Below are 24,422 nucleotides of genomic sequence, written 5' to 3' on the forward strand. Positions count from 1 at the left end.
CCCGACGCACCCAAGCCCCGCCCCTCACGCAGCGCACAGCGCATGCTCGCTCGGTGCTGCCGCCTAGCGACCAAATTCGGTACTGCAGCGGCAGCGCCGCCATGCGCAGTGCAGCGCCACGCCCCCTCCCGGAACCGGCTGCCGGCAGCCGGTGTGCAGGGGCTGCTGTGAGCCGAGGGAGGAGCGGAGGCGTCGCCGGGCTGCGGCTGCACGGAGGGAGAAGGTGAGCGGGGCAGCGGGACGGACCGGCGGGTCCCGGGAAAGCCCCGAGGAGGGCGGCGGCAGCGGGCCGCCTCCGAGGAGAGGCGGGGGGCGGCGGGGTCCGTGCCACAGAGGGGAGGGGGGCTGCCCGGAGCCGTGCGGCGGGTGGGGGGGGCGCGCGCCGTGTCGGAAACCGGCGGGGAGACCGTCCGGAGCCGCGCGCGGGGGCTGCCCGGAGCCGGCGGGCGTCCGCGCCTTTCGGAGGTGGCTGAGGGGAGGCGGGGGGGGGGGGCGCCAGCCCGGAGCCGCGCTGCGGAGCTCGGGGGCTGCCGTCGCGGCTCGGCGGGGCTTTCGGGTGAGTCGGCTTGGGGGTGAGGGCACGGGACGGTGTCCCCGCAGGGTCAGGAAGCGTGGAAGGCTGCCTCCCGCGGCACGCCGGGAGTTGCAGTCTTGGGGCACGCGGCTGCTGGTCGGCCATATTGGCTCCCCGGAGCACGCCGGGAAGTGTAGTCTTACGGCACTCTAATGGCTGCCACGCGGCGCTTGCCAGTGCGTGCCGGGAGGCGTCGTTTTCGCGGACGTGGCTGCCGGACAGCCCGACTTGCTCTCGCAGGAGCGCGAGGTTGGGGTTTTTTGCCGGTTTCGAGTGGTTTTCTGCAGGCTTCCAGCCGCTCCCGAGCAGCGGTGCGGCCGGTGCTACGAGAGCGCGCGCGCGCGCGGTGAGGCGTTGCCCGGTGTCCCGAGACGAGCGCTACCGGTCGGACTCTCCGGAAGCCTGTCCGGCAGCCCCAGGCCGCCCCCGAGCCCTGGCGTGAAGGCGGCAAGCTGGCCCTCGCCTGTGCCGCTTTCTTCCTGAACAGGGGTGCTGGCGGCGGCGGCAGCGGCAGCAGCGCGGGGAAAGAGCGGCGTCTCCGGAAGCCCCTGCAGAAGGAGGAGGGTCTCCGGCCAGGGCCGACCTCCGGTAGTAACGGCCACTGCTTTTTCTTTCCCTCTCCCAGGCCGCGCTGAGGACGTGGTTGCCCGTCCCTCCCTTGGGGATGCCGTCGACTGCACCCGCCTCGCCTGTGCCTGGCCTGGCTCGCCTCGTGGCGTGGGGGCGAAAAGGGACAGGCGGCGGAGCGCTTACCGGCCGTGGACAGGAGCTGCCCTAAGGGAAGCTGGAATGGCCAGAGAAAGGTGAAGAAGAAGAAGAAGAAGAGATGGAAGGCTCTCCGGCCGGCAGCTGCCTCCCGCTGCAGGCAAGAGAGCGCCTGCCTCGCCGGGTGAGGAAAGATCCCTCGTTGCGCTCCGCGGCAGGTCAGGCTGCCGACGGGCACCGCAGGGTCGCCACGCGTAATCCAAAGCACGGTGCGGCCGCGTACCGAGGGAGGCAGGGAGGGAGGCAGGCTACTCATCTAGGCAGACTCGTCTCCTCGGAGCTGTAAGACACCCGTGTATTCTCTTAGGCGGAGGACAGCCGAGCGACCGGAGTGACAGCAAAGGAAAGGCGGAGAGCGGGAGAAAGAAGCGTCTGCGCTGGCAAGCTCTCCCGGCAGCGCCGAGAGCCAGAGCTGCGGTGAGTCCTGGGCCCCGCGGGGCCCCATCGCCTCTCCTCTGCGTCGCGGGCCCTCCTCTGCCCCCTCGCTTTCCCACCCCGCTGTGGGGTTTTTTGGTTTGCTTTCTGCTCCCCGCTATATGTTCTTTTTCCATCTCGCTCTGACGGGCTGCCTGTCCCCACCTTTTTTTAGGTCCTCGCTCTCTCTGCCCCGTAGCCCGTGGCTATTGTTTCCTTCTCTCTCTCCCTGTCTCTCTGTCCGGCCCCCAGCCACTGTTTCTGCATTCCTCCCCCGGTCCTGTAGCCCGTCGGTATTTCGGCTCTCTCTGTGCGGCTCCTCGTTCCTGTTGTTCGAGGTCTTCCTTCTCGGCTCCGTAGCGAGTCGTCGTGAGTCTCTCTCTTTCTCCGTCCCTCTTGAGCCTCTTCCCTGCCCCTCGTTTTGAAGGCCCGCCTCTCTGTCCCGGCACCCGTCGCTATGGTTCCTTTTTTCGGTCTGGCTCCGTCTCGCTCCCCGTCCCTGTTTTTCTAAAGTCTCCCCTCTCTGCCTCCTAGCCCGTCGGTACCTTTTCTTTCCCCGTCGCGGTTCGTCTGGCTCCCTGTCCCTCTTTCTTCCTTCCGTCCTTCCTCCCTGTCTGCCCCGCAGCCCGTCCCTTCGTTCCTTCTCCTTCCCTCTCTGTCCCTCTCCCGGTCCCCGGCATTAAACTCTGCTTCTCTGCCTGGTAGCTCGCCACCGTCTTACCTTTCCCCGTCTTTCTCTCTGTCCAGCTCCCTCTCTCGAATCTTCAATTCCTCCCTGTCGCTGCAGAAGCCTGTCGGGACTTTTTCCCCTGCCGGCTTGCCTCTCCCTGTCTCGCGATTCCTCCCTCTCCTGCCCTCTTAGCCGCGACCGTTTTTATATTCTCCGTCTCTCCCTCGGTCCGCCTCGAGATCCCGATTGTTTTTTTAAAGCGACCGAATCGTCGAGGTTGGCAGAGACCTTTACGATTATCGGGTGGAACCGCGAACCTGGCGCCGGCAAGTCCCCCTCTGCCCCGCAGCCCGTCCCTTCCCTTCCGACGGCCTCTTTCTCCACCTCTCTCTGTCCGGCTCCCGGCCCCTCTTTTCCACTTCTGCCCTCTGTACCCTGTGGCTTTCCCCCTCTTCTTTCTCTCTCTGTCTCTGTTTGAGGAGGAGCAGCTGCCGCCCCAGCGTTCGCACCCCGTTCACGGTGTCGCGCGCACGCTTCTTCTCGGGCGCGCTTCCTCCTCCTCCTCCTCCGGGCTCGACCCGAGGCTTCCGGCAGCAGTCTCCGGGTGTCGGATTTTGTAAAATAATTAACGTAACTGAAAGGTGCAGCAGCGGGATCGGCCCGGGCGGGGCGCCTCCAAAGAGAGGGACCCCCGAACAAAGAAATCCCGGGGCCGTTCCACGCTTGGGTCCCGGACACCCGCCCCTCGCGCGCTGTCCGCGCGTCCCTTAGTCCCGCGGTGACTTTTGGTCTGGGGTCTTCTACCGTCGTCTCGGATTCTTCTTCTGTATAGCTGTGGGCGGTGCGTTATTCCACAGGTGCTGCTGCGCCGATGCTCCGTACGTTCGCAGTAACGGGTAGAGCGGAAGGCTCCGTGGCCAGGGAAGAGCGGCACGGACACGTTCCTGCTCGCTCCGTTGCACCGGAATTTCAACGGCTGGGTTCGGCCGCTAAATTGATGGCGCTACCGGAAGAAATTTCAGAAAAGTGAGTACTGTGCTTGTCTTTAATCTTTTAAAGTAATTTTTCTACGGGCGCCCGGTCCCTGGCTTAGATATTTGGTTTGCGGCGAAACAGACCCGGAACGTGGCTCCAAGTAGCGTTCCGATTCGCTGAAATTCCCCGTAGTCAGAGAGCAAGAATGGTGAATGTTGCTTGGCGGTTTGAAATCTCAGGCTTTCTCTGAAAGCTGACCTGCCAGAATGAGCCGAAAGCAGGCCGAACGCCAATAGGGATGCCGCAGAAAAGGTCCTCTTCTTGACAGGAGAAGAGCTTGGCGAAACGTCAGCGCCGTTTCCCGTAGGGCCTCCGACGTACCGGTTCGGCAAGCGTGGGCTTTGTGCGATTCCCTCGGGGACGATGGCGAACAAACGTTGTACGGCAGAGAGCATCTTAGCTTACTTTCCATCTCCTGCTCGGTTACTTGCAGAATATTTAATTTGGCGTCGCACGGACCCAGAGGGACGGGTCCCCAACTCATGCTGGTAGGGCAACCCCAGTACCAGCCGGTAAAATCGGAAAAGAGTACGACGTTTTGAAACGTTTGCCTTGCGAGGAGAAGGGCCGTCTCTCGTTAGGCAACTGAATTCTGCGACCGCGTTCCACGCCTCACGCGCGTGCGTGCGCGCACACGCCCCCCCCCCCCCCCCCCCCAACAGGCAGGCTTTGAAGGAGGCAGTCCCTAAGGCAACGCGATCTAAAACGTGGAAGTTTTTTTTTTCTATTTTTATAGTTTCTTACGGATAGGAGGCTCGTGTGAGCGTTTAGCCTGTCCTGTCCTTAATTCTGAACCCACTGGCTGGTGCAGAAGGACGGTCGTGTGACAAAAACAGCATGAAATTTGTCCCTGTGCCGGCTGCGTCCCGTGGTAAAGGAGTACATCTGTTATTCCTGCGTGAAAGATGTTTGATGAGCGTACCGCATCGTCAGAGCTGCTCTTGGTCTGCCTGCAAGCCGTGGGTTATGATTTAGAAATACGTTCGCCTACCGTTCCTTAACTGTGTGGTTTTGGTTTTTATTTTTTCAAAGAAAGGGTGGCTTTTTCGTCGATCTCTTTGTGAGAGTATCAAATCAGGCGGCGGTAAATACGTAGAAGCAACTAGGCGTACTACGGCGTGTACCGGACAGCGTTGGCGTGCCGCTCTGCTAGCAGCGGAGAGCCAGATGAGGATGCCCGTGGTAAGTACTCGTTCTGCCTCCGGCTGAACGGAAAGATTCTCATGTTGAGGGTTCCTGGGCTTGTCTGTGTGATTAGTGTTACTTTTTTTTTTTTTTTTTTTTTTTAAATATGAAACAGGGTCAGATAATTGTTGATGAGTGGGACTTTGCGTACTCCTTTAGGTAGTTTTTCGTACTGAACCTTAGATCGGTTACAAAACTTAATCTTTGTGCAGTTTACACGTTTTGTAGCAACTACAAAGACATTTATCCTGTAGGTAAGCTGAAAATAAAAATGCGGTTTCTCCCCTGATTTTTCTTTCGGAGGAACGCTCGCCCCCAGCGGCTGTTTTTTTTTGCTAGTGTTGTCGGGGGGAAGGAACGGCGGCGCTTGCCTGGTTTCTTCCCCTAGCCAGGGACCTGAAACTTTGTTTCCTCAGCTGTTTCACTAGAAATTTACAAGTGTCGGTGGTCAACAGTGGCAGAGAATTGGGTGGCGTTTTCAATTTCAAAGGGAAGGAACGTGTTGATGTTAATTCTGTTACCAAAAGCGAAGTACCAGCTGCTTCCTCTTTCTAGATCTTCTCTCCTTTCGCCGTCCTCCCCGAGGGGTAACGTGGCCACGCCGTATACCTTTTCTGCTCTGGTACCGTTCGTTTGATACGCAGGAGCGCTGTGAAATAAATAGAAGGGCTACGGACAGACATCTGCCATCGTTGCGGCTGCCTTAAATCGGGTATTTGTCCCTTTAGCCCGTCATTTCCTTTCCGCTCAGTTGAGTTACGTGCAGCGTTAGGTTCCAGTCGAGAGCGGTGCCGCCGAACAACGCTCTCGGAGCGTGCGCGGAGGAGGGCGACCGAGATGGCGAGAGGTCTCCGAGGCGAGACTTAGGGGGGAGCGGCTGAGGTCACTTGGTTTGTTCAGCTTGGAGAAGGGAAGGCCGAGGGGTGACCTCATCGCAGTCTACACCTTCCTCGAGGGGGACGGCGGAGGGGGAGGCGCTGACCTCCGCTCTCTCCGGTGACCGGCACTAGGACCCGAGGAAACGGGACGAAGCTGTGTCAGGGCAAGTTCAGACCGGACGTTGGGAAAAGGCTTTTCACTGAGAGGGCGGTCGGTCAGTCATGGAACAGGCTCCCCAGGGAAGCGGTCGCAGCCACCGAGCCTGTCAGGAGTTCAAGGAGCGTCTGAACGATGCTCTTAGTCGCACGGTTTAGTTTTAGGTAGTCCCGCGTGGAGCGGGGGCTTGGTCTCGGCGATCCGTATGGGTCCCTTCCAACTTGAGATACTCTATGATTCTGTGAAATCTTCTGGGTTAGAAACGACCTTATTGTACTAGAGAATTCGCTGAACGTGGCTTTGTGCAAGGACTGTCGTCTTAGAATATCTTTTTTTTTTTTTCTTCCCCCCCCCCACAGATATGAGAAAAGCTCTGTCCAGAGATATGGAGACGAAATCAGTTGTACCTCACCCTGTGACACCGGAAGACATTGAGTAACTGTAAGCTGTGATGCTCAGTGAAATTACTAAGAGCGTTAAGTTTCCCGTGCCTTTGCTTTCACTCTCCCATTCTCTTGTCTTGCGGCACGTCGCGTTTTTTGAGGCCGTGGAAGCGACACCGGGAGCGATGGGTTGTCAGAACCAGGTCCTCCTGCCTGTCGCTGGTTTTGCTTACCTTCGCCGTCTCTGTGTACCAGCCTGCATCTCTCTCTCTGTTCCTCAATCCCTGTCCTCTCTTCTCTGTTCTGCTTTGTTTCACTGCGTATGTCCCATTCCCTGTCCCACCTTTATCCTTCCTTCCTTCTTCCTCGCCTTTTTCTTTGTCCTTTTGTCCTGCTCCCCGACCCTGTTTCTCGCTCCATCTGACCGTCCCTTTCCTGGCACCTTTGTGTCTCTGCTCCTTGCCCCCGTCTTTCTCTCCCCTCTGCCCAGTCCTCGTCTCCCTCTTTTGTCTCTCTGTCCCTCTGTCCTCCTCCTGCCTCTGCCCCTCTGTCCTGCTCCCTGCCCCTCTTTTTCTCACTCTGCCCCAGCGTCCCGCTCCCCGGTCCTCTTTCCCTCTGTTGCTCTCTCCTTTTATCTCTCCTTCTCCCTGCTCCCCAGCCCGGTTCTCTCACGCTCCCGCTTCCTTTTTCTATTCTCTGTTGCTCTGTCCTGCTCCCCGTGCCGCTGTCCCTCGCCGTACCTCTCGGTCCGGCTCCCTGCCCTTATTCTCTTTTCCTCCCTCGCCGTGGCGCTGCCCGCCCAGGGTCGTTTCTGCCTCTCTGTCCCGCTCCCCGTCCTGGTTTGTCGGTCGCCGTCCCGCTGCCTCTCTTCCTGCCGCTTCTTCCTCCTCCCCTCTGTCAGGCTCCCTGTCCCCGTCCTTCACTCGCCGTCCCTTTCCTTGCCTCGTGCTTTCTCGCTCGCCGTCGCCGCCCCCCCCCATCCAGCTGGCTGCCCCTTTTCTCCTCTCTTCTAGCGTCCTGCAGCTGGCTCCTCGGTTTTGGCGGCAGCCTGCACATAGCAGCCCAGCTCTCCAGCAGCCTGACGGACCGACCGTGTGTCTGTTCCACGCCGGACTGGCGAGCGTGGCTCTGGGTAGGACAGCCGAGGTGCCCCAGGGCCGGGCCCCGAGCCCCGGTGCGGAGTCTCTCCCGGAACCGGCTCTGTGTGTGACTGAATAAACGCTTGCGGTCTCTTTTGCCGTGCCGGCTGCGTTGGCGCTTCCTTTGCGGGGGGGGCGAGGGGCCGTGACGGAGGGCAGGGGAGGAGGTGTGTGGGGGGGTATTAACGTATTCAACAAGGTCACATTGCTCGCATCCTCGGGATCCAAAAGTGATGCTTCTTGGCTCCGCCCCTGACCCATGCCAAACTCCGGCCCCCCCCCACCCCTGCAAACTCCGGCCCCCCCACGCAAACTCCGCCCCTCATGCATGCCAAGCCCCGCCCCTCATGGAAACTCCGCCCCAGCACAAACTCCGCCCTGATGCAAGCCAAGCCCCGCCCCTCAGGCAAACTCCGCCCTGACGCATGCCAAGCCCCCCTCACGCAAACTCCGCCCCCACACAAACTCCGCCCCTGTGCACGCCAAGCCCCGCCCCGACGCAAACTCCGCCCCTCATGCAAACTCCGCCCCCGACGCAAGCCAAGCCCCGCCCCTGATGTAAACCCCGCCCCTCACGCAAACTCCGCCCCCGACGCAAACTCCGCCCCTCACGCAAACTCCGCCCCCCGACGCACGCCAAGCCCCCGCCCCTCACGCAAACTCCGCCCCCGACGCAAACTCCGCCCGCGACGCACGCCAAGCCCCGCCCCTCACGCAAACTCCGCCCCCGACGCACGCCAAGCCCCGCCCCTCACGCAAACGCCGCCCCCGACGCACGCCAAGCCCCGCCCCTCACGCAAACTCCGCCCCTCACGCAAACGCCGCCCGCGACGCACGCCAAGCCCCGCCCCTCACGCAAACTCCGCCCCCCGACGCACGCCAAGCCCCGCCCCTCACGCATCGCACAGCGCATGCTCGCTCGGTGCTGCCGCCCAGCGACCCAATTTCGGTACTGCAGCGGCTGCGCCGCGCATGCGCAGTGCAGCGCCACGCCCCCTCCCCGGAACCGGCTGCCGGCAGCCGGTGTGCAGGGGCTGCTGTGAGCCGAGGGAGGAGCGGAGGCGTTGCCGGGCTGCGGCTGCACGGAGGGAGAAGGTGAGCGGGGCAGCGGGACGGACCGGCGGGTCCCGGGGAAAGCCCCGAGGAGGGCGGCGGCAGCGGTGCCGCCTCCGAGGAGAGGCGGGGGGGCGGGGGGGGCGGCGGGGTCCGTGCCACAGAGGGGAGGGGGGCTGCCCGGAGCCGTGCGGCGGGGGGGGGGGGTGCGCGCCGTGTCGGAACCGGGCGGGGAGACCATCCGGAGCCGCGCGGCGGGGGCTGCCCGGGGCCGGCGGGCGTCCGCGCCTTTCGGAGGTGGCTGAGGGGAGGCGGGGGGGGGGGGGCGCCAGCCCGGAGCCGCGCTGCGGAGCTGGGGGCTGCCGTCGCGGCTCGGCGGGGCTTTCGGGTGAGTCGGCTTTGGGGTGAGGGCACGGGACGGTGTCCCCGCAGGGTCAGGAAGCGTGGAAGGCTGCCTCCCGCGGCACGCCGGGAGTTGCAGTCTTGGGGCACGCGGCTGCTGGTCGGCCATATTGGCTCCCCGGAGCACGCCGGGAAGTGTAGTCTTACGGCACTCTAATGGCTGCCACGCGGCGCTTGCCAGTGCGTGCCGGGAGGCGTCGTTTTCGCGGACGGGGCTGCCGGACAGCCCGACTTGCTCTCGCAGGAGCGCGAGGTTGGGGTTTTTTTGCCGGTTTCGAGTGGTTTTCTGCAGGCTTCCAGCCGCTCCCGAGCAGCGGTGCGGCCGTGCTACGAGAGCGCGCGCGCGCGCGGTGAGGCGTTGCCCGGTGTCCCGAGACGAGCGCTACCGGTCGGACTCTCCGGAAGCCTGTCCGGCAGCCCCAGGCCGCCCCCCGAGCCCTGGCGTGAAGGCGGCAAGCTGGCCCTCGCCTGTGCCGCTTTCTTCCTGAACAGGGGTGCTGGCGGCGGCGGCAGCGGCAGCAGCAGCGCGGGGAAAGAGCGGCGTCTCCGGAAGCCCCTGCAGAAGGAGGAGGGTCTCCGGCCAGGGCCGACCTCCGGTAGTAACGGCCACTGCTTTTTCTTTCCCTCTCCCAGGCCGCGCTGAGGACGTGGTTGCCCGTCCCTCCCTTGGGGATGCCGTCGACTGCACCCGCCTCGCCTGTGCCTGGCCTGGCTCGCCTCGTGGCGTGGGGGCGAAAAGGGACAGGCGGCGGAGCGCTTACCGGCCGTGGACAGGAGCTGCCCTAAGGGAAGCTGGAATGGCCAGAGAAAGGTGAAGAAGAAGAAGAAGAAGAAGAAGAGATGGAAGGCTCTCCGGCCGGCAGCTGCCTCCCGCTGCAGGCAAGAGAGCGCCTGCCTCGCCGGGTGAGGAAAGATCCCTCGTTGCGCTCCGCGGCAGGTCAGGCTGCCGACGGGCACCGCAGGGTCGCCACGCGTAATCCAAAGCACGGTGCGGCCGCGTACCGAGGGAGGCAGGGAGGGAGGCAGGCTACTCATCTAGGCAGACTCGTCTCCTCGGAGCTGTAAGACACCCGTGTATTCTCTTAGGCGGAGGACAGCCGAGCGACCGGAGTGACAGCAAAGGAAAGGCGGAGAGCGGGAGAAAGAAGCGTCTGCGCTGGCAAGCTCTCCCGGCAGCGCCGAGAGCCAGAGCTGCGGTGAGTCCTGGGCCCGCGGGGCCCCATCGCCTCTCCTCTGCGTCGCGGGCCCTCCTCTGCCCCCCTCGCTTTCCCACCCCGCTGTGGGGTTTTTTGGTTTGCTTTCTGCTCCCCGCTATGTTCTTTTTCCATCTCGCTCTGACGGGCTGCCTGTCCCCACCTTTTTTAGGTCCTCGCTCTCTCTGCCCCGTAGCCCGTGGCTATTGTTTCCTTCTCTCTCTCCCTGTCTCTCTGTCCGGCCCCCAGCCACTGTTTCTGCATTCCTCCCCCTCGGTCCTGTAGCCCGTCGGTATTTCGGCGCTCTCTGTGCGGCTCCTCGTTCCTGTTGTTCGAGGTCTTCCTTCTCGGCTCCGTAGCGAGTCGTCGTGAGTCTCTCTCTTTCTCCGTCCCTCTTGAGCCTCTCCCTGCCCCTCGTTTTGAAGGCCCGCCTCTCTGTCCCGGCACCCGTCGCTATGGTTCCTTTTTTCGGTCTGGCTCCGTCTCGCTCCCCGTCCCTGTTTTTCTAAAGTCTCCCCTCTCTGCCTCCTAGCCCGTCGGTACCTTTTTCTTTCCCCGTCGCGGTTCGTCTGGCTCCCTGTCCCTCTTTCTTCCTTCCTTCCTTCCTCCCTGTCTGCCCCGCAGCCCGTCCCTTCGTTCCTTTCTCCTTCCCTCTCTGTCCCTCTCCCGGTCCCCGCATTAAACTCTGCTTCTCTGCCCGGTAGCTCGCCACCGTCTTACCTTTCCCCGTCTCTCTCTCTGTCCAGCTCCCTCTCTCGAATCTTCAATTCCTCCCTGTCGCTGCAGAAGCCTGTCGGGACTTTTTTCCCCTGCCCGGCTTGCCTCTCCCTGTCTCGCGATTCCTCCCTCTCTGCCCTCTTAGCCGCGACCGTTTTTATATTCTCCGTCTCTCCCTCGGTCCGCCTCGAGATCCCGATTGTTTTTTAAAGCGACCGAATCGTCGAGGTTGGCAGAGACCTTTACGATTATCGGGTGGAACCGCGAACCTGGCGCCGGCAAGTCCCCCTCTGCCCCGCAGCCCGTCCCTTCCCTTCCGACGGCCTCTTTCTCCACCTCTCTCTGTCCGGCTCCCGGCCCCTCTTTTCCACTTCTGCCCTCTGTACCCTGTGGCTTTCCCCCTCTTCTTCTCTCTCTGTCTCTGTTTGAGGAGGAGCAGCTGCCGCCCCCAGCGTTCGCACCCCGTTCACGGTGTCGCGCGCACGCTTCTTCTCGGGCGCGCTTCCTCCTCCTCCTCCTCCGGGCTCGACCCGAGGCTTCCGGCAGCAGTCTCCGGGTGTCGGATTTTGTAAAATAATTAACGTAACTGAAAGGTGCAGCAGCGGGATCGGCCCGGGCGGGGCGCCTCCAAAGAGAGGGACCCCGAACAAAGAAATCCCGGGGCCGTTCCACGCTTGGGTCCCGGACACCCGCCCCCTCGCGCGCTGTCCGCGCGTCCCTTAGTCCCGCGGTGACTTTTGGTCTGGGGTCTTCTACCGTCGTCTCGGATTCTTCTTCTGTATAGCTGTGGGCGGTGCGTTATTCCACAGGTGCTGCTGCGCCGATGCTCCGTACGTTCGCAGTAACGGGTAGAGCGGAAGGCTCCGTGGCCAGGGAAGAGCGGCACGGACACGTTCCTGCTCGCTCCGTTGCACCGGAATTTCAACGGCTGGGTTCGGCCGCTAAATTGATGGCGCTACCGGAAGAAATTTCAGAAAAGTGAGTACTGTGCTTGTCTTAATCTTTTAAAGTAATTTTTCTACGGGCGCCCGGTCCATGGCTTAGATATTTGGTTTGCGGCGAAACAGACCCGGAACGTGGCTCCAAGTAGCGTTCCGATTCGCTGAAATTCCCCGTAGTCAGAGAGCAAGAATGGTGAATGTTGCTTGGCGGTTTGAAATCTCAGGCTTTCTCTGAAAGCTGACCTGCCAGAATGAGCCGAAAGCAGGCCGAACGCCAATAGGGATGCCGCAGAAAAGGTCCTCTTCTTGACAGGAGAAGAGCTTGGCGAAACGTCAGCGCCGTTTCCCGTAGGGCCCCCGACGTACCGGTTCAGCAAGCGTGGGCTTTGTGCGATTCCCTCGGGGACGATGGCGAACAAACGTTGTACGGCAGAGAGCATCTTAGCTTACTTTCCATCTCCTGCTCGGTTACTTGCAGAATATTTAATTTGGCGTCGCACGGACCCAGAGGGACGGGTCCCCAACTCATGCTGGTAGGGCAACCCCAGTACCAGCCGGTAAAATCGGAAAAGAGTACGACGTTTTGAAACGTTTGCCTTGCGAGGAGAAGGGCCGTCTCTCGTTAGGCAACTGAATTCTGCGACCGATTTCCACGCCTCACGCGTGTGCGCGCACACGCGCCCCCCCACCCCCCCCCCCCCCCAACAGGCAGGCTTTGAAGGAGGCAGTCCCTAAGGCAACGCGATCTAAAACGTGGAAGTTTTTTTTTTCTATTTTTAATAGTTTCTTACGGATAGGAGGCTCGTGTGAGCGTTTAGCCTGTCCCGTCCTTAATTCTGAACCCACTGGCTGGTGCAGAAGGACGGTCGTGTGACAAAAACAGCATGAAATTTGTCCCTGTGCCGGCTGCGTCCCGTGGTAAAGGAGTACATCTGTTATTCCTGCGTGAAAGATGTTTGATGAGCGTACCGCATCGTCAGAGCTGCTCTTGGTCTGCCTGCAAGCCGTGGGTTATGATTTAGAAATACGTTCGCCTACCGTTCCTTAACTGTGTGGTTTTGGTTTTTATTTTTCAAAGAAAGGGTGGCTTTTTCGTCGATCTCTTTGTGAGAGTATCAAATCAGGCGGCGGTAAATACGTAGAAGCAACTAGGCGTACTACGGCGTGTACCGGACAGCGTTGGCGTGCCGCTCTGCTAGCAGCGGAGAGCCAGATGAGGATGCCCGTGGTAAGTACTCGTTCTGCCTCCGGCTGAACGGAAAGATTCTCATGTTGAGGGTTCCTGGGCTTGTCTGTGTGATTAGTGTTACTTTTTTTTTTTTTTTTTTTTTTTAAATATGAAACAGGGTCAGATAATTGTTGATGAGTGGGACTTTGCGTACTCCTTTAGGTAGTTTTTCGTACTGAACCTTAGATCGGTTACAAAACTTAATCTTTGTGCAGTTTACACGTTTTGTAGCAACTACAAAGACATTTATCCTGTAGGTAAGCTGAAAATAAAAATGCGGTTTCTCACCTGATTTTTCTTTCGGAGGAACGCTCGCCCCCCAGCGGCTGGTTTTTTTTTGCTAGTGTTGTCGGGGGGAAGGAACGGCGGCGCTTGCCTGGTTTCTTCCCCTAGCCAGGGACCTGAAACTTTGTTTTCCTCAGCTGTTTCACTAGAAATTTACAAGTGTCGGTGGTCAACAGTGGCAGAGAATTGGGTGGCGTTTTCAATTTCAAAGGGAAGGAACGTGTTGATGTTAATTCTGTTACCAAAAGCGAAGTACCAGCTGCTTCCTCTTTCTAGATCTTCTCTCCTTTCGCCGTCCTCCCCGAGGGGTAACGTGGCCACGCCGTATACCTTTTCTGCTCTGGTACCGTTCGTTTGATACGCAGGAGCGCTGTGAAATAAATAGAAGGGCTACGGACAGACATCTGCCATCGTTGCGGCTGCCTTAAATCGTGTATTTGTCCCTTTAGCCGTCATTTCCTTTCCGCTCAGTTGAGTTACGTGCAGCGTTAGGTTCCAGTCGAGAGCGGTGCCGCCGAACAACGCTCTCGGAGCGTGCGCGGAGGAGGGCGACCGAGATGGCGAGAGGTCTCCGAGGCGAGACTTAGGGGGAGCGGCTGAGGTCACTTGGTTTGTTCAGCTTGGAGAAGGGAAGGCCGAGGGGTGACCTCATCGCAGTCTACAATCTTCCTCGAGGGGGGACGGCGGAGGGGGAGGCGCTGACCTCCGCTCTCTCCGGTGACCGGCACTAGGACCCGAGGAAACGGGACGAAGCTGTGTCAGGGCAAGTTCAGACCGGACGTTGGGAAAAGGCTTTTCACTGAGAGGGCGGTCGGTCAGTCACGGAACAGGCTCCCCAGGGAAGCGGTCGCAGCCACCGAGCCTGTCAGGAGTTCAAGGAGCGTCTGAACGATGCTCTTAGTCGCACGGTTTAGTTTTAGGTAGTCCCGCGTGGAGCGGGGGCTTGGTCTCGGCGATCCGTATGGGTCCCTTCCAACTTGAGATACTCTATGATTCTGTGAATTCTTCTGGGTTAGAAACGACCTTATTGTACTAGAGAATTCGCTGAACGTGGCTTTGTGCAAGGACTGTCGTCTTAGAATATCTTTTTTTTTTTTCTTCCCCCCCCCCCACAGATATGAGAAAAGCTCTGTCCAGAGATATGGAGACGAAATCAGTTGTACCTCACCCTGTGACACCGGAAGACAGTGAGTAACTGTAAGCTGTGATGCTCAGTGAAATTACTAAGAGCGTTAAGTTTCCCGTGCCTTGCTTTCACTCTCCCATTCTCTTGTCTTGCGGCACGTCGCGTTTTTTGAGGCCGTGGAAGCGACACCGGGAGCGATGGGTTGTCAGAACCAGGTCCTCCTGCCTGTCGCTGGTTTTGCTTACCTTCGCCGTCTCTGTGTACCAGCCTGCATCTCTCTCTCTGTTCCTCAATCCCTGTCCTCTCTTCTCTGTTCTGCTTTGTTTCACTGCTGCGTATGTCCCGTTCCCTGTCCCACCTTTATCCTTCCTTCCTTCTTCCTCGCCTTTTTTCTTTGTCCTTTTGTCCTGCTCCCCGACCCTGTTTCTCGCTCCATCTGACCGTCCTTTTCCTGGCACCTTTGTGTCTCTGCTCCTTGCCCCCGTCTTTCCTCTCCCCTCTGCCCAGTCCTCGTCTCCCTCTTTTGTCTCTCTGTCCCTCTGTCCTCCTTCTGCCTCTGCCCCCTCTGTCCTGCTCCCTGCCCCTCTTTTTCTCACTCTGCCCCAGCGTCCCGCTCCCCGGTCCTCTTTCCCTCTGTTGCTCTCTCCTTTTATCTCTCCTTCTCCCTGCTCCCCAGCCCGGTTCTCTCACGCTCCCGCTTCCTTTTTCTATTCTCTGTTGCTCTGTCCTGCTCCCCCGTGCCGCTGTCCCTCGCCGTACCTCTCGGTCCGGCTCCCTGCCCTTATTCTCTTTCCTCCCTCGCCGTGGCGCTGCCCTGCCCAGGGTCGTTTCTGCCTCTCTGTCCCGCTCCCCGTCCTGGTTTGTCGGTCGCCGTCCCGCTGCCTCTCTTCCTGCCGCTTCTTCCTCCCTCTCTGTCAGGCTCCCTGTCCCCGTCCTTCACTCGCCGTCCCTTTCCTTGCCTCGTGCTTTCTCGCTCGCCGTCGCCGCCCCCCCCCATCCAGCTGGCTGCCCCTTTTCTCCTCTCTTCTCTAGCGTCCTGCAGCTGGCTCCTCGGTTTTGGCGGCAGCCTGCACATAGCAGCCCAGCTCTCCAGCAGCCTGACGGACCGACCGTGTGTCTGTTCCACGCCGGACTGGCGAGCGTGGCTCTGGGTAGGACAGCCGAGGTGCCCCAGGGCCGGGCCCCGAGCCCCGGTGCGGAGTCTCTCCCGGAACCGGCTCTGTGTGTGACTGAATAAACGCTTGCGGTCTCTTTTGCCGTGCCGGCTGCGTTGGCGCTTCCTTTGCGGGGGGGGCGAGGGGCCGTGACGGAGGGCAGGGGAGGAGGTGTGTGGGGGGGTATTAACGTATTCAACAAGGTCACATTGCTCGCATCCTCGGGATCCAAAAGTGATGCTTCTTGGCTCCGCCCCTGACCCATGCCAAACTCCGGCCCCCCCCCCACCCCTGCAAACTCCCGCCCCCCACGCAAACTCCGCCCCTCACGCATGCCAAGCCCCGCCCCTCCAGGAAACTCCGCCCCCGCACAAACTCCGCCCTGATGCAAGCCAAGCCCCGCCCCTCAGGCAAACTCCGCCCTGACGCACGCCAAGCCCCCCGCACGCAAACTCCGCCCCCACACAAACTCCGCCCCTGTGCACGCCAAGCCCCGCCCCGATGCAAACTCGCCCCTCATGCAAACTCCGCCCCTGATGCATGCCAAGCCCCCCCACACAAACTCCGCCCCTCACACAAACTCCGCCCCTGATGCATGCCAACCCCGCCCCTCACGAAACTCCGCCCATGCAAACTCCGCCCCTCACGATAACTCCGCCCCTCACGCCAAGCCCCGCCCCTCACACAAACTCCGCCCCTCACGCAAACTCCGCCCTGACGCAAGCCAAGCCCCGCCCCTGATGCAAACTCCGCCCCCGGCAAACGCCCCGACAAGCCAATCCGCCCCCGACGCAAACCCCGCCCCTCACGCAAACCCCGCCCCTCACGCAAACCCCGCCCCTCACGCAAACTCCGCCCCCGACGCAAACTCCGCCCCGACTTACGCCAAGCCCCGCCCCGACGCAAGCCAAGCCCCGCCCCTGATGCAAACTCCGCCCCCGGTGCAAACTCCGCCCCGACGCACGCCAAGCCCCGCCCCTCACACAAACTCCGCCCCCCGACGCAAACTCCGCCCCTCACGCAAACTCCCCCCCGACGCACGCCAAGCCCCGCCCCTGACGCAAACCCCGCCCCTCACGCAAACTCCGCCCCGACGCAAGCCAAGCCCCGCCCCTCACGCAAACTCCGCCCCCGGCACAAACTCCGCCCCGACGCACGCCAAGCCCCGCCCCTCACGCAAACTCCCCCCCCGACAAAAAACTCCGCCCCCGACGCAAACTCCGCCCCTCACGCAAACGCCCCGACGCCAAGCCCGCCCCGACGCAAACTCCGCCCCTCCGCCCCCGCCGCAAGCACTCCGCCCCCGACGCACGCCAAGCCCCGCCCCTCACGCAAACTCCGCCCCCGCACGCAAGCCCCGCCCCTCACGCAAACTCCGCCCCCACGCACGCCAAGCCCCGCCCTCACGCAAACTCCGCCCCCGACGCAAACTCCTCCCCCACGCACCCAAGCTCCGCCCCCACGCAAACTCCGCCCCCGACGCATGCCAAGCCCCGCCCCTCACGCAAACTCCGCCCCCGACGCAAACTCCGCCCGCGACGCACGCCAAGCCCCGCCCCTCACGCAAACTCCGCCCCCGACGCACGCCAAGCCCCGCCCCTCACGCAGCGCACAGCGCATGCTCGCTCGGTGCTGCCGCCTAGTGACCAAATTTCGGTACTGCAGCGGCAGCGCCGCGCATGCGCAGTGCAGCGCCACGCCCCCTCCCCGGAACCGGCTGCCGGCAGCCGGTGTGCAGGGGCTGCTGTGAGCCGAGGGAGGAGCGGAGGCGTTGCCGGGCTGCGGCTGCACGGAGGGAGAAGGTGAGCGGGGGCAGCGGGACGGACCGGCGGGTCCCGGGGAAAGCCCCGAGGAGGGCGGCGGCAGCGGTGCCGCCTCCGAGGAGAGGCGGGGGGGCGGGGGGGGCGGCGGGGTCCGTGGCACAGAGGGGAGGGGGGCTGCCCGGAGCCGTGCGGCGGGTGGGGGGGGGTGCGCGCCGTGTCGGAACCGGGCGGGGAGACCGTCCGGAGCCGCGCGGCGGGGGCTGCCCGGAGCCGGCGGGCGTCCGCGCCTTTCGGAGGTGGCTGAGGGGAGGCGGGGGCGGGGGCGGGGGGGGGGGCGCCAGCCCGGAGCCGCGCTGCGGAGCTCGGGGCTGCCGTCGCGGCTCGGCGGGGCTTCGGGTGAGTCGGCTTTGGGGTGAGGGCACGGGACGGTGTCCCCGCAGGGTCAGGAAGCGTGGAAGGCTGCCTCCCGCGGCACGCCGGCAGTTGCAGTCTTGGGGCACGCGGCTGCTGGTCGGCCATATTGGCTCCCCGGAGCACGCCGGGAAGTGTAGTCTTACGGCACTCTAATGGCTGCCACGCGGCGCTTGCCAGTGCGTGCCGGGAGGCGTCGTTTTCGCGGACGTGGCTGCCGGACAGCCCGACTTGCTCTCGCAGGAGCGCGAGGTTGGGGTTTTTTTGCCGGTTTCGAGTGGTTTTCTGCAGGCTTCCAGCCGCTCCCGAGCAGCGGTGCGGCCGTGCTACGAGAGCGCGCGCGCGGCGAGGCGTTGCCCGGTGTCCCGAGACGAGCGCTACCGGTCGGACTCTCCGGAAGCCTGTCCGGCAGCCCCAGGCCGCCCCCGAGCCCTGGCGTGAAGGCGGCAAGCTGGCCCTCGCCTGTGCCGCTTTCTTCCTGAACAGGGGTGCTGGCGGCGGCGGCAGCGGCAGCAGCGCGGGGAAAGAGCGGCGTCTCCGGAAGCCCCTGCAGAAGGAGGAGGGTCTCCGGCCAGGGCCGACCTCCGGTAGTAACGGCCACTGCTTTTTCTTTCCCTCTCCCAGGCCGCGCTGAGGACGTGGTTGCCCGTCCCTCCCTTGGGGATGCCGTCGACTGCACCCGCCTCGCCTGTGCCTGGCCTGGCTCGCCTCGTGGCGTGGGGGCGAAAAGGGACAGGCGGCGGAGCGCTCACCGGCCGTGGACAGGAGCTGCCCTAAGGGAAGCTGGAATGGCCAGAGAAAGGTGAAGAAGAAGAAGAAGAAGAGATGGAAGGCTCTCCGGCCGGCAGCTGCCTCCCGCTGCAGGCAAGAGAGCGCCTGCCTCGCCGGGTGAGGAAAGATCCCTCGTTGCGCTCCGCGGCAGGTCAGGCTGCCGACGGGCACCGCAGGGTCGCCACGCGTAATCCAAAGCACGGTGCGGCCGCGTACCGAGGGAGGCAGGGAGGCAGGGAGGCAGGCTACTCATCTAGGCAGACTCGTCTCCTCGGAGCTGTAAGACACCCGTGTATCCTCTTAGGCGGAGGACAGCCGAGCGACCGGAGTGACAGCAAAGGAAAGGCGGAGAGCGGGAGAAAGAAGCGTCTGCGCTGGCAAGCTCTCCCGGCAGCGCCGAGAGCCAGAGCTGCGGTGAGTCCTGGGCCCGCGGGGCCCCATCGCCTCTCCTCTGCGTCGCGGGCCCTCCTCTGCCCCCCCTCGCTTTCCCACCCCGCTGTGGGGTTTTTTGGTTTGCTTTCTGCTCCCCGCTATGTTCTTTTTCCATCTCGCTCTGACGGGCTGCCTGTCCCCACCTTTTTTAGGTCCTCGCTCTCTCTGCCCCGTAGCCCGTGGCTATTGTTTCCTTCTCTCTCTCCCTGTCTCTCTGTCCGGCCCCCAGCCACTGTTTCTGCATTCCTCCCCCTCGGTCCTGTAGCCCGTCGGTATTTCTGCCATCTCTGGCTCTCTCTGTGCGGCTCCTCGTTCCTGTTGTTCGAGGTCTTCCTTCTCGGCTCCGTAGCGAGTCGTCGTGAGTCTCTCTCTTTCTCCGTCCCTCTTGAGCCTCTTCCCTGCCCCGCGTTTTGAAGGCCCGCCTCTCTGTCCCGGCACCCGTCGCTATGGTTCCTTTTTTCGGTCTGGCTCCGTCTCGCTCCCCGTCCCTGTTTTTCTAAAGTCTCCCCTCTCTGCCTCCTAGCCCGTCGGTACCTTTTGCTTTCCCCGTCGCGGTTCGTCTGGCTCCCTGTCCCTCTTTCTTCCTTCCTTCCTTCCTCCCTGTCTGCCCCGCAGCCCGTCCCTTCGTTCCTTTCTCCTTCCCTCTCTGTCCCTCTCCCGGTCCCCGGCATTAAACTCTGCTTCTCTGCCTGGTAGCTCGCCACCGTCTTACCTTTCCCCGTCTTTCTCTCTGTCCAGCTCCCTCTCTCGAATCTTCAATTCCTCCCTGTCGCTGCAGAAGCCTGTCGGGACTTTTTTCCCCTGCCCGGCTTGCCTCTCCCTGTCTCGCGATTCCTCCCTCTCCTGCCCTCTTAGCCGCGACCGTTTTTATATTCTCCGTCTCTCCCTCGGTCCGCCTCGAGATCCCGATTGTTTTTTAAAGCGACCGAATCGTCGAGGTTGGCAGAGACCTTTACGATTATCGGGTGGAACCGCGAACCTGGCGCCGGCAAGTCCCCCTCTGCCCCGCAGCCCGTCCCTTCCCTTCCGACGGCCTCTTTCTCCACCTCCCTCTGTCCGGCTCCCGGCCCCTCTTTTCCACTTCCGCCCTCTGTACCCTGTGGCTTTCCCCCTCTTCTTTCTCTCTCTGTCTCTGTTTGAGGAGGAGCAGCTGCCGCCCCAGCGTTCGCACCCCGTTCACGGTGTCGCGCGCACGCTTCTTCTCGGGCGCGCTCCTCCTCCTCCTCCTCCTTCGGGCTCGACCCGAGGCTTCCGGCAGCAGTCTCCGGGTGTCGGATTTTGTAAAATAATTAACGTAACTGAAAGGTGCAGCAGCGGGATCGGCCCGGGCGGGGGCGCCTCCAAAGAGAGGGACCCCGAACAAAGAAATCCCGGGGCCGTTCCACGCTTGGGTCCCGGACACCCGCCCCTCGCGCGCTGTCCGCGCGTCCCTTAGTCCCGCGGTGACTTTTGGTCTGGGGTCTTCTACCGTCGTCTCGGATTCTTCTTCTGTATAGCTGTGGGCGGTGCGTTATTCCACAGGTGCTGCTGCGCCGATGCTCCGTACGTTCGCAGTAACGGGTAGAGCGGAAGGCTCCGTGGCCAGGGAAGAGCGGCACGGACACGTTCCTGCTCGCTCCGTTGCACCGGAATTTCAACGGCTGGGTTCGGCCGCTAAATTGATGGCGCTACCGGAAGAAATTTCAGAAAAGTGAGTACTGTGCTTGTCTTTAATCTTTTAAAGTAATTTTTTCTACGGGCGCCCGGTCCGTGGCTTAGATATTTGGTTTGCGGCGAAACAGACCCTGAACGTGGCTCCAAGTAGCGATCCGATTCGCTGAAATTCCCCGTAGTCAGAGAGCAAGAATGGTGAATGTTGCTTGGCGGTTTGAAATCTCAGGCTTTCTCTGAAAGCTGACCTGCCAGAATGAGCCGAAAGCAGGCCGAACGCCAATAGGGATGCCGCAGAAAAGGTCCTCTTCTTGACAGGAGAAGAGCTTGGCGAAACGTCAGCGCCGTTTCCCGTAGGGCCTCCGACGTACCGGTTCGGCAAGCGTGGGCTTTGTGCGATTCCCTCGGGGACGATGGCGAACAAACCTTGTACGGCAGAGAGCATCTTAGCTTACTTTCCATCTCCTGCTCGGTTACTTGCAGAATATTTAATTTGGCGTCGCACGGACCCAGAGGGACGGGTCCCCAACTCATGCTGGTAGGGCAACCCCAGTACCAGCCGGTAAAATCGGAAAAGAGTGCGACGTTTTGAAACGTTTGCCTTGCGAGGAGAAGGGCCGTCTCTCGTTAGGCAACTGAATTCTGCGACCGATTTCCACGCCTCACGCGCGTGCGTGCGCGCACACGCGCCCCCCCACCCCCCCCCCCAACAGGCAGGCTTTGAAGGAGGCAGTCCCTAAGGCAACGCGATCTAAAACGTGGAAGTTTTTTTTTCTATTTTTAATAGTTTCTTACGGATAGGAGGCTCGTGTGAGCGTTTAGCCAGTCCTGTCCTTAATTCTGAACCCACTGGCTGGTGCAGAAGGACGGTCGTGTGACAAAAACAGCATGAAATTTGTCCCTGTGCCGGCTGCGTCCCGTGGTAAAGGAGTACATCTGTTATTCCTGCGTGAAAGATGTTTGATGAGCGTACCGCATCGTCAGAGCTGCTCTTGGTCTGCCTGCAAGCCGTGGGTTATGATTTAGAAATACGTTCGCCTACCGTTCCTTAACTGTGTGGTTTTGGTTTTTATTTTTTCAAAGAAAGGGTGGCTTTTTCGTCGATCTCTTTGTGAGAGTATCAAATCAGGCGGCGGTAAATACGTAGAAGCAACTAGGCGTACTACGGCGTGTACCGGACAGCGTTGGCGTGCCGCTCTGCTAGCAGCGGAGAGCCAGATGAGGATGCCCGTGGTAAGTACTCGTTCTGCCTCCGGCTGAACGGAAAGATTCTCATGTGGAGGGTTCCTGGGCTTGTCTGTGTGATTAGCATTACTTTTTTTTTTTTTTTTTTTTTTAATATGAAACAGGGTCAGATAATTGTTGATGAGTGGGACTTTGCGTACTCCTTTAGGTAGTTTTTCGTACTGAACCTTAGATCGGTTACAAAACTTAATCTTTGTGCAGTTTACACGTTTTGTAGCAACTACAAAGACATTTATCCTGTAGGTAAGCTGAAAATAAAAATGCGGTTTCTCACCTGATTTTTCTTTCGGAGGAACGCTCGCCCCCAGCGGCTGGTTTTTTTTGCTAGTGTTGTCGGGGGGAAGGAACGGCGGCGCTTGCCTGGTTTCTTCCCCTAGCCAGGGACCTGAAACTTTGTTTTCCTCAGCTGTTTCACTAGAAATTTACAAGTGTCGGTGGTCAACAGTGGCAGAGAATTGGGTGGCGTTTTCAATTTCAAAGGGAAGGAACGTGTTGATGTTAATTCTGTTACCAAAAGCGAAGTACCAGCTGCTTCCTCTTTCTAGATCTTCTCTCCTTTCGCCGTCCTCCCCGAGGGGTAACGTGGCCACGCCGTATACCTTTTCTGCTCTGGTACCGTTCGTTTGATACGCAGGAGCGCTGTGAAATAAATAGAAGGGCTACGGACAGACATCTGCCATCGTTGCGGCTGCCTTAAATCGTGTATTTGTCCCTTTAGCCCGTCATTTCCTTTCCGCTCAGTTGAGTTACGTGCAGCGTTAGGTTCCAGTCGAGAGCGGTGCCGCCGAACAACGCTCTGGGAGCGTGCGCGGAGGAGGGCGACCGAGATGGCGAGAGGTCTCCGAGGCAAGACTTAGGGGGAGCGGCTGAGGTCACTTGGTTTGTTCAGCTTGGAGAAGGGAAGGCCGAGGGGTGACCTCATCGCAGTCTACACCTTCCTCGAGGGGGACGGCGGAGGGGGAGGCGCTGACCTCCGCTCTCTCCGGTGACCGGCACTAGGACCCGAGGAAACGGGACGAAGCTGCGTCAGGGCAAGTTCAGACCGGACGTTGGGAAAAGGCTTTTCACTGAGAGGGCGGTCGGTCAGTCACGGAACAGGCTCCCCAGGGAAGCGGTCGCAGCCACCGAGCCTGTCAGGAGTTCAAGGAGCGTCTGAACGATGCTCTTAGTCGCACGGTTTAGTTTTAGGTAGTCCCGCGTGGAGCGGGGGCTTGGTCTCGGTGATCCGTATGGGTCCCTTCCAACTTGAGATACTCTATGATTCTGTGAAATCTTCTGGGTTAGAAACGACCTTATTGTAATAGAGAATTCGCTGAACGTGGCTTTGTGCAAGGACTGTCGTCTTATAATATCTTTTTTTTTTTCTTCCCCCCCCCCCCCCCAGATATGAGAAAAGCTCTGTCCAGAGATATGGAGACGAAATCAGTTGTACCTCACCCTGTGACACCGGAAGACATTGAGTAACTGTAAGCTGTGATGCTCAGTGAAATTACTAAGAGCGTTAAGTTTCCCGTGCCTTTGCTTTCACTCTCCCATTCTCTTGTCTTGCGGCACGTCGCATTTTTTGAGGCCGTGGAAGCGACACCGGGAGCGATGGGTTGTCAGAACCAGGTCCTCCTGCCCGTCGCTGGTTTTGCTTACCTTCGCCGTCTCTGTGTACCAGCCTGCATCTCTCTCTCTGTTCCTCAATCCCTGTCCTCTCTTCTCTGTTCTGCTTTGTTTCGCTGCGTATGTCCCGTTCCCTGTCCCACCTTTATCCTTCCTTCCTTCTTCCTCGCCTTTTTCTTTGTCCTTTTGTCCTGCTCCCCGACCCTGTTTCTCGCTCCATCTGACCGTCCTTTTCCTGGCACCTTGGTGTCTCTGCTCCTTGCCCCCGTCTTTCTCTCCCCTCTGCCCAGTCCTCGTCTCCCTCTTTTGTCTCTCTGTCCCTCTGTCCTCCTCCTGCCTCTGCCCCTCTGTCCTGCTCCCTGCCCCTCTTGTTCTCACTCTGCCCCAGCGTCCCGCTCCCCGGTCCTCTTTCCCTCTGTTGCTCTCTCCTTTTATCTCTCCTTCTCCCTGCTCCCCAGCCCGGTTCTCTCACGCTCCCGCTTCCTTTTTTTATTCTCTGTTGCTCTGTCCTGCTCCCCGTGCCGCTGTCCCTCGCCGTACCTCTCGGTCCGGCTCCCTGCCCTTATTCTCTTTTCCTCCCTCGCCGTGGCGCTGCCCGCCCAGGGTCGTTTCTGCCTCTCTGTCCCGCTCCCCGTCCTGGTTTGTCGGTCGCCGTCCCGCTGCCTCTCTTCCTGCCGCTTCTTCCTCCCTCTCTGTCAGGCTCCCTGTCCCCGTCCTTCACTCGCCGTCCCTTTCCTTGCCTCGTGCTTTCTCGCTCGCCGCCGCCGCCCCCCCCATCCAGCTGGCTGCCCCTTTTCTCCTCTCTTCTAGCGTCCTGCAGCTGGCTCCTCGGTTTTGGCGGCAGCCTGCACATAGCAGCCCAGCTCTCCAGCAGCCTGACGGACCGACCGTGTGTCTGTTCCACGCCGGACTGGCGAGCGTGGCTCTGGGTAGGACAGCCGAGGTGCCCCAGGGCCGGGCCCCGAGCCCCGGTGCGGAGTCTCTCCCGGAACCGGCTCTGTGTGTGACTGAATAAACGCTTGCGGTCTCTTTTGCCGTGCCGGCTGCGTTGGCGCTTCCTTTGCGGGGGGGGCGAGGGGCCGTGATGGAGGGCAGGGGAGGAGGTGTGTGGGGGGTATTAACGTATTCAACAAGGTCACATTGCTCGCATCCTCGGGATCCAAAAGTGATGCTTCTTGGCTCCGCCCCTGACCCATGCCAAACTCCGGCCCCCCCCCGCAAACTCCGCCCCCCCGCAAACTCC

The 24,422-nt window shown here is 61.0% G+C and overlaps 1 protein-coding gene and 2 long non-coding RNA genes across 6 annotated transcripts; all 3 read left to right on the forward strand.

The window, feature by feature from the left end:
* The first annotated feature begins 923 nt into the window (after window positions 1–923).
* Window positions 924–6,734, forward strand: LOC129200481 (uncharacterized). The gene is made up of 5 exons (XR_008574930.1): window positions 924–1,463; window positions 1,647–1,756; window positions 3,281–3,449; window positions 4,491–4,640; window positions 6,038–6,734. It is a non-coding gene; the product is annotated as an uncharacterized LOC129200481 (long non-coding RNA).
* Window positions 6,735–9,293: 2,559 nt separating this feature from the next.
* On the forward strand, window positions 9,294–12,737 carry LOC129200482 (uncharacterized). Its single transcript, XR_008574931.1, has 4 exons — window positions 9,294–9,558; window positions 9,742–9,851; window positions 11,375–11,543; window positions 12,585–12,737. It is a non-coding gene; the product is annotated as an uncharacterized LOC129200482 (long non-coding RNA).
* A 5,394-nt stretch (window positions 12,738–18,131) lies between these two features.
* Window positions 18,132–24,130, forward strand: LOC129200483 (uncharacterized). Of its 4 annotated transcripts, none has more exons than XM_054811801.1 (5): window positions 18,132–18,361; window positions 18,549–18,658; window positions 20,198–20,366; window positions 21,410–21,559; window positions 22,956–24,130. In XM_054811801.1, the coding sequence occupies exon 5, from the start codon at window positions 23,048–23,050 to the stop codon at window positions 23,987–23,989; it is 942 nt and encodes a 313-aa protein (XP_054667776.1). In that variant the 5' UTR covers window positions 18,132–18,361; window positions 18,549–18,658; window positions 20,198–20,366; window positions 21,410–21,559; window positions 22,956–23,047; the 3' UTR covers window positions 23,990–24,130. The 4 variants fall into 4 exon arrangements, with proteins under 4 accessions (XP_054667776.1, XP_054667779.1, XP_054667778.1 ...); XM_054811804.1 differs by having other exon boundaries at window positions 21,414–21,559; XM_054811802.1 differs by lacking the exon at window positions 18,132–18,361 and adding an exon at window positions 18,382–18,395.
* Window positions 24,131–24,422: the final 292 nt, after the last annotated feature.

This window comes from Grus americana, unplaced genomic scaffold, assembly GCF_028858705.1.
Source record: "Grus americana isolate bGruAme1 unplaced genomic scaffold, bGruAme1.mat scaffold_199, whole genome shotgun sequence".
NCBI classification, from domain to species: domain Eukaryota; kingdom Metazoa; phylum Chordata; class Aves; order Gruiformes; family Gruidae; genus Grus; species Grus americana.

Excerpts from the sequence above, each read along its gene's own strand:
- LOC129200483 (XM_054811801.1), top strand. The coding sequence starts at position 23,048 with ATGCTCAGTGAAATTACTAAGAGCGTTAAGTTTCCCGTGCCTTTGCTT.